Source organism: Physeter macrocephalus, chromosome 14, assembly GCF_002837175.3.
Source record: "Physeter macrocephalus isolate SW-GA chromosome 14, ASM283717v5, whole genome shotgun sequence".
Classification (NCBI taxonomy): Eukaryota; Metazoa; Chordata; class Mammalia; order Artiodactyla; family Physeteridae; genus Physeter; species Physeter macrocephalus.
Genome location: NC_041227.1, coordinates 125,169,349 through 125,177,665, shown reverse-complemented (window position 1 = coordinate 125,177,665; position 8,317 = coordinate 125,169,349). Strand labels below are relative to the sequence as shown.

The 8,317-nt window shown below is 49.5% G+C and overlaps 1 protein-coding gene across 1 annotated transcript; it reads left to right on the top strand.

The window, feature by feature from the left end:
• Positions 1-294: 294 nt before the first annotated feature.
• Positions 295-7,218, top strand: BIRC5 (baculoviral IAP repeat containing 5). The gene is made up of 4 exons (XM_007099815.4): positions 295-477; positions 735-844; positions 2,727-2,844; positions 5,921-7,218. Exons 1-4 carry the CDS (start codon positions 367-369, stop codon positions 6,008-6,010), a joined length of 429 nt encoding a protein of 142 aa, XP_007099877.1. The 5' UTR covers positions 295-366; the 3' UTR covers positions 6,011-7,218.
• The last annotated feature ends 1,099 nt before the right edge of the window (positions 7,219-8,317 follow it).

The window sequence follows — 8,317 nt, the reverse complement described above, 5'->3', positions numbered from 1 at the left end:
CTAGGAGGTTCCAGGAGTGGGGTACCCACAAAAACAATAAGAGTTTGCACGCTGAAAGAGCTTAATCCATTTGTGCTCGGCAGGTGCCACTCCTTGAAACTATCACGGGGACTTCGGCCCATTCTCCACTCCTCTTCCTACCACTGTTTGCAAGTAGCTGGGATGGGAGTAAGCGCGGGGCGGGGTTGGGTCGGTGCCTGGTGAGCAGAAGCAGAGACATGTGGAGGGAGGACTACAACTCCCAGCACACCCCGCGCCTCCCAGCTTCCCATTTCCCAGAAGGCCGCGGGCGGCGCGTTCCCGACATGCCCCGCGGCGGCCGACAACCGCCGGATTTGAATCGCGGCACCGCTCGGCGGCGGCGGGATGAGTACCCCGTCGTTGCCCCCGGCCTGGCAGCTCTACCTCAAGGACCACCGCGTCTCCACATTTAAGAACTGGCCCTTCTTGGAGGGCTGCGCCTGCACCCCGGAGCGAGTGAGTCCGCGCGGCCTCCCGGAGCCCCCAGGCCCGCCCCGCTCCCAGAGCCCCGCCGCCGGCCCTGGGGCGACCCCTCCCGCGGGCCCCGGCCCCTCTGTGGGCCCCCGGGACGACCCCTCCCGCGCGCTCCGGTCCCTCTGTGGGCTCCCGGGCCCCTGGGGCGACCCCTTCCGCGGGCTCTAGCCCCTCTGTGGCCTCCCGGATCTCGGGGAAATCCCTCCGCTCTGGGGCCTGAGCCGAGCTCTCCTTTGCAGATGGCCGCGGCCGGCTTCATCCATTGTCCCACTGAGAACGAGCCCGACTTGGCTCAGTGTTTCTTCTGCTTCAAGGAGTTGGAAGGCTGGGAGCCAGATGACGACCCAATGTAAGTCCCTTAGGCCAGCCTCGCTGGGCTTCCGGGGTTCCCCAGTTCCATCGGGACCGTTTGTTTTGAGTTGAGCTCCCCCCAAAACATCTGAATTTCGAAGTATTATTGAAGGACCTGCGGCTTTCCAACCTCGTTTGTGCCCTAAACAGCTGCTGTAAAGGATGAGTCTCTGCTGGCACCTTGGTGATGCTTTCAACCTAATCAAATCTGATTTGGCCGAATGTCCTTCTGGGTGGAGTTTTGAAGAAAGGCGCGTTCTTGTAGGTGCTTGATACCTTTCAGGTTAGACAGAATACTGGAGCAGATCCTGTTGTGACCTAGGGATGTCCAGGTGCCTTTCTTGTTTCAGAGTTTTAAAATCTGAAGCTTTTAAAAAAAAATTTATTTATTTGTTTTTGGCTGGGTTGGGTCTTCGTTGCTGCGCGCGGGCTTTTTCTAGTTGCGTCAAGCGGTGGCTACTCTTTGTTGAGGTGTGCGGGCTTCTCATTGCGGTGGCTTCTATTGTTGCAGAGCACGGGCTCTAGGCGCGTGGGCCTCCGTAGTTGTGGCACGCGGGCTCAGTATTTGTGGCTCGTGGGCTCAGTAGTTGTGGCATGTGGGCCTCAGTAGTTGTGGCTCACGGGCTCTAGAGCACAGGCTCAGTAGTTGTGGGACACGGGCTTAGTTGTTCCGTGGCATGTGGGATTTTCCGGGACCAGGGCTCAAATCCATGTCCCCTGCATCGGCAGGCGGATTCTTAACCACTGCGCCACCAGGGAATTCCTGAAGCTTTATTGAACTATAATTCATACAGCACAAAACCACCCCTTAAAGTAGTACACACAGTTTTGTTTTAGATTTTGTTCTTTAGGGCATCTAGTTTTCTTTTTTTTAATTGTGTGCATATATTCATACAGACAACAATATTCCCATGATGTAATGCCACCTTTTTCCCGCACCGTTTTTTCCCCTCCCCTGTCAGAATCAATTGCTTCCACAGCTTGAATTTTTTTTCCCCCTAGAGAATCATCGGAGTTGTTTCTCTTCTTGGCAAGAAGAGTGTTGCTGTTTTCCCTAATGTGTTTGCTCTCATGACCCAGTATTGACTGGGATGATATGGTGATCATACCAGGTATCACTGGGGAAATACTGGTTGTATTCTTGGGAGTGAATTTCCAAGTGCTATAATATTTTCAGATTATAGTTACTATTGGCTGTCCTTTTGGAATTTGTGTGGCTGGGTGTTCCTTCCAGCCTGTTCTGGTTTTTGTTTTGGGTTTTTTTTGGCCATGCCGCGCGGCTTGCGGGATCTTAGTTCCCCAACCAGGGGTTGAACCTGGGCCCTCAGCAGTGAAAGCGTGGAGTCCTAACTACTGGACCACCAGGGAATTCCCCAGACTGTTCTCGTTATAGTGCTATCCGCTTGCAGGGATAATTCCGAATGCACAGAATGATGGTATGAGGCAGAGCAATTCACTGGAGAAACTGGGTCAGTGGTGCCCTTTTTCCAAACCAACAGATTATGTAATAATTCGAGTGAAATGAGACAACTGCAAATGGTTCCTGGGGGATTTTAAGGGCTTTGACATGTGATACCTTTGGATTTATACTCTGTACCACTTTTCCTACTAACTGCTAAAAGACTCCAGGTAGACTACATCAGCCACAGGACATGGGTGGGGCTGGGGGGAGTCCACAGAGCAAGAAGGTGCTGAGACAAGTTGTGTGGGAATGTGGGTCCTGGCCCTGGTTCCGTCCACTTCAGACTTCACACTCTGCTCCTGAAGCAGAGCAGGGTGTGTCTGAGAGGTGGGGAGGCGGGCTGGTGGTAGCAAACTGTTGCTTTTCTCCCTTTACTCGAATTTTCTCTGTTGACATGCTCATGTGTTGCTTTTTCTAGAGAAGAACATAAAAAGCATTCATCTGGTTGTGCTTTCCTTTCTGTCAAGAAGCAGTTTGAAGAATTAACCCTCAGCGAATTTTTAAAACTGGATAAAGAAAGAGCCAAGAACAAAATTGTATGTATTACTGGGAATAAGAACCAGGAGCAAATCCTGTTCAGCATCTTTAGTACTAAACTCCCGAGCCCGTCACAAACACTGCATAGACGCTTTTCCTCAGTAAGCACTTGCTAAGCCCCTCTGATGTGTGTGTGTGAGGATAGAAAAGCATCTGTCCTGGAGTGTGGCCTTGGGGTTGTGCAGAGAGAAAAAAGTATCCCCTGAGTAGAGGTGTCCTCAGTGTGCAGTTACCTCTGGTGGTGGGACATGTGATGGCTAGGCTGGCATTTCTGCCTTTAGTGACAACTGAGATGGTTGCTCATTTATATGGGGTGTGTTCATGTGTTAGCAGTGGTAGGAACAGAGGGTTTGGGGACACAGAGTAGAGAGCATATTGGGAAAGGGGCATTATGTGTGTTGGGAGAAAGAAGCACCAGTCCTACTGGACCTTGAAGGGATTTCTGCAGGCGAATTTAGGCTCTTGCACGGGTACACTGGGTTATTGGGAGAGTGAAGCCGTGAGTCCACAAAGAGACAGCTCCCGAGCAGCCTGGGCTGTAGAGAATTCAGGTTGCCAGAGAAAACCAAGACTCCCAGTTAAGTCTGAATTTCAGGTACACAAGGAGTAATTTTTTTAGTATATCTCACATTTTGTATGGCTGTTTCCAAAAAAATTACTCGTTTGTATGATGTTCACATTTAAGTGAGCACCCTGTGGCTCTTTACGTGCTAAATCTGGCAGCTCCACAGAGGGTAAATATTCAGGTGTTTAATTTCTTTTTAGCAAAGCCCTGGGCAGGGAGTGCAGATGTACCAGTTGTCTCTGCCACTCACAGACTCTGTGAGTTTAGGCCGGTCTTGGTCGTAGTTTCCTTGCTGTAAAATGGAGGATAGACTGCTGTGGTTTCTGAGGTCCTTTTCAGCTTGAAAATCGTATTCCTTTTTAGAGATCAATATAAATAATTCTGTCTAATATGGCACCTTTTAAATGCTAAGGACAAAATTGAAATTTTTTTCAGGAAGTGAGAAGAAATCAGTGGTCAGTAAAACGGTGTATTTGATGGAGGTCTTGGGAACTGCAGTGCTGGAATTGGGAAGGGGGCTAGGGAGGGCCTTTGAGGTTAGGGGTCAGTTCATTTTCTGTGAAGTGCCACAGATGGTAAGTATTTAGCCTTCACGGGCCACAGAGTTTCTGTTAGAGATTATTCTTTCTTTGTTTTTTTCCACAAGTGTTTAAAAATGTAAAAACATTCTTAGCCATTGGGTTGAGAACGGCCCATGGGCTGGATGGATGTGTCCCACAGGGCATAGTTTGCCAGTCCTGTTTTAGGTGAAAGACCAGCTTTGTGTACTTCAGGAACAGTTGTGAGAAAGCTGTGAGAAGTCACCCAGATCATTTAAAAATGTATATATTTGGGGGGGACTTCCCTGGAGGTTCAGTGGTTAGGACTCCGTGCTTTCACTGCCAAGGGCACAGGTTCGATCCCTGGTCGGGGAACTAAGATCCTGCAAGGCACACGGTGCAGCCGAAAAAAAGAAAGAAAAGAAAATCAAATAAAATTTAGAATTCAGTCCTTCAGTGGCACTAGCAGCATTTTATCTGCTCATTAGCGACGTGTGGCCAGTGACTACTTTACCGGACAGTGCAGGCAGTTGAACATTTTCATCATTGCAAAAAATTCTGTCGGACAGGGCTGCTCTAGAGTGACACCCAATTGTGAGGTTTGTTGCAAATAATTTATCACTGATATAAAAATTCAGGTCCCCTTGTGTCCCTAGGCACATTTGCATGTGCATGGATGTGGACAGTAAGGTTTGGGGTCAGAGTGCAGGGAATGGGCATAACCAGAGGCCTGTCTGCTTCTCGCTAGAGCTCCTGGATGGCCCCTCTAGGGTACGTCGCTCCTGGAGGTGGGATGGCATGCGGACCTCGACTGTACCGTGGGGTGGAAGTAAGGTTGGGAGCTGATCTTTTAAACCATTTATTAGTCAGTTATGGGATTGCAGCGCACAGCTTTAAGGCAAACGTTTATCCAGGTGAGATAATTACGTGTTGCAGTTTACAAATACTGAAAACGAGGAACAAGTGTTGTTTGTCGTGATGCTGTGAATTTCTGAGACCCTGCATTTAACTGAGATGCTGCTGGTCAGTTCGACAGGACCACTGGTCAGGCAGCCACCTGGGCCTGACGCTGGGCAGGTGTGCGGCTGAGGTGGAGCCGGGGCTCAGGGTTTGACCCTGGAGTGCGCCGCGTGCTCTCCGCTCCTGCTCCCGCATCGCTGCCGCCTTCTTTTGAAAACAAGTTGCCTCTGTTGTTTTTCTTATTAGAAAACATTTAACCCAATAAAAGTCTATTGTTTGTTTTTTAATGTGGCAGAGAAATCAGGAGAGCGAAAATTAGGGAGGAGGTTTCTGGATTTGCTGATGTGATTGTCATTTGTCCCCCTGGAGAGAGCACTTAGCAGAATGAAAGGTTGGAAGCCAGATTCAGAGAGCTGCTGCAGGTGGAAGGTTTCTCTGTTTGAGGAGCACACTGATGCTTGACAACGTCTGTTTAAGTGAACAGGAGGAGGGCTCTGGACTTTCTGTGGGAGCTTCAGAAGCAATGTAAGGTAGTGGGGAAGAGCAGTGCTCTGCCACAGACTAGCTGGTAACCCTGAGCTGGATGCTACTCTGGACCTCGGTGTCCTCATCTGTGTAATGGGGATAAAGGTGGCACCTACCTCATGGGGACATGGAACAGTGAGTGAGTTAGCGTGTGTGGAGCAGGTAGAATGGTGCTTGGTACAAGCAAAGCGGTCCATCAGTGTTTTCTATTATAATTATTGTGGGACAGCTCAAATGAGAGCTAGTTGAGGGGAATTCCCTAGCGGTCCAGTGGTTAGGACTCGGCACTTTCACTGTTGGGGCCTGGGTTTGATCCCTGATCGGGGAACTAAGATCCCACAAGCTGAGCGGCATGGCCAAAAAAAAAAAAGAGAGAGAGAGAGAGGGGCAGATGAGGTGAATGAGAATATTTACCCCATATAGCTGGGCATCTCTATTTGAGCATGCCTAGAGCTTCAGTTTCATTTGTCTATTCTTTATTTCCAGGCAAAGGAAACCAGCAATAAGCAGAAAGAATTTGAAGAAACTGCAAAGAAAGTCCGCTGTGCCATTGAGCAGCTAGCTGCCTCGGAGTGACGCCATCCCCACCGTCACTGCCCCCCCAGGGACACAGACACATCCTTTCCAAGGCACAGCACTCAGCGTTACCAGCTTTCCTCTGGGGCCTCTTAACTGTGCCTTAGGAAAGGAGAACATCAACATTTTGAAATTAGAATATTTACCTGTATTTTTGTTTTTCTTCTTGAAGGCGGTGCCAGGGGCTATTTCTGTTGTACAGCTGGTGCTCAGTACGGTGACGGATTCTCTCTTTTCTCTTTGGTAGTTTTTGCTTTATTGATTCCTGGACTTAGCAGGGTGAGGGGAAAGGTTTGTCCACGTGGGTAGAGCCCTTTTACAGTGACCTGTCTGGGCTTCACACTGACGACTGGCTGTCCAGCTGAGATGTGATGCGTGAATGCGATCATTGGTCCATTGTGACTGGACAAACAGGATTAAGAATGCCATTTTAAATTTCATTTGCGTAATAATCTCCATTTATTGTGTGCACTTCTCATGTTCCAGGTGCTCTGTATTATCTCACGTTGACGTCTGCAGGTCCTGTGACCATACTTTTTTACCCCATCAGGTCTGTGGTGTCTCAGCAGCTCCCTTCCTCCCAGGTGGATTGTACAGACCCATCCCTGCCACGCCTCTGAAAGTGCCCTGTGTGTGAGGTGTTCCTCGCCATCCCATCTTGTGATTTTCAGGTTTACAAGGGGGAGCTATGGGATTAGACCCTAGACTCTGCCTCTGGACTTGATCTGTATAAGAGGGCTTCCCATGACTGTAGCATGAGCTGCTAGGGGGGTGGAGGGGGTGCAGAAGGACTGATGTCTTGAGAGTAGAGCTGGCCTCTTGCTTTTGAGGTCAGCTGAAGATACTTCTTCACCTCCAGTGGCACATGGAAAGTTTGCAACATTTCTCTATAGTAGACGAGGAGAAGGTTGTCCTTTGTGCCAGACAAGGAACTTTCCAGAAGCCTGGCTCACTGCTTCTTCCTCTTTAGTTAGCAGGGCACACAGAGGGGATTCTTCCTGGGAAGTTTTGCTCTGCACCAGCTGTCATCCATGGACACAGCAGGCAGGGGTGGGATGAAAAATCCAAGGAAGGAGTTCCTGTTCTTAATATTTCTAATACTCTTCAAATAGCTACTTCCCGTTAATGATGTGGATTAGGCAGCTGATAATTCCGCTGTCTTTCTAATGTGAATCTTCCTAAAGGAATAAATTAATTTAAAAAGTGGATTGGAAAACCTCTTTGGGGGAAACTTCTTAAAAAAATAGATGAGTCTTTTATGTTGTTTGCAGTCTTGCAAGATCACAAATTCAGTGATATTTGAGTTTCAACACCAGCACGGACTAAGCAGAGAGTTGGAGCAGTTGTAAAAAAGGCATGTGGGACACCCACTCCGGGCCCTAACTGTGCCCTCTAACAGTGTGCTTGCCTTGTGGGCTTGGGACTGGCACCTGTTGCATTGGAGCTGCAGTTTCCTCACCAGTAATGTGGGGATCGTAGAACCTTGTTGCCTCAGCTGGCTTTTTTTTTTTTTTTTTTTTTCAGTACGTGGGCCTCTCACTGCCACGGCCTCTCCCGTTGCAGAGCACAGGCTCCGGACTTTTTTTTTTTTTTTTTTTTTCAGTACGTGGGCCTCTCACTGCCACGGCCTCTCCCGTTGCAGAGCACAGGCTCCGGACGCGCAGGCCAAGCGACCATGGCCCACGGGCCCACCCGCTCCGCGGCATGCGGGATCCTCCCGGACCGGGGCACGAACCCGCATCCCCTGCATCGGCAGGCGGACTCCCAACCACTGCGCCACCAGGGAAGCCCCTGGCTTTTTTTACTGTAGCAACATGGTTTTCATTTGAGGAGGAGAGGAATTGAGACAAAGCCCTCAGCCCCTCCTGAGATTCTGCAATGTTTTTTTTTGTTTGAATTATTATTTCACAGAACAGGACAAACTACAATTAAAAGTAAGCACAAAGCCTTTCTTAGTCTTTGGGGACACCAGTGTGAATTTTAGATGGATTTGGAGACAAAGTAAAGTAGCAGGAAATACCTAGCATTAACTGTCGTTTATGAAATTGCTGCACAATTAGCCAGCCCTAGTGAGCTGGAGGGCGCACACTGGCTGCTCCTCCCCGAGAACAATGCAGTGGCCTGAATCCCTTCTAAATGACTGGGCTCAGAGCTGTGGAGACTTGGTGGGCTGCTGCAGGCGATCTCTCAGCCCTGAATGGCTGTGTCTCCATTGCTCCACATCTGTGCCACATTCTCCACATCACCTCCGCACGGGTACCCTGCTCTCCTCCCCGAGGCCGGCTCACGAAGGGCTGAGGCCTGATG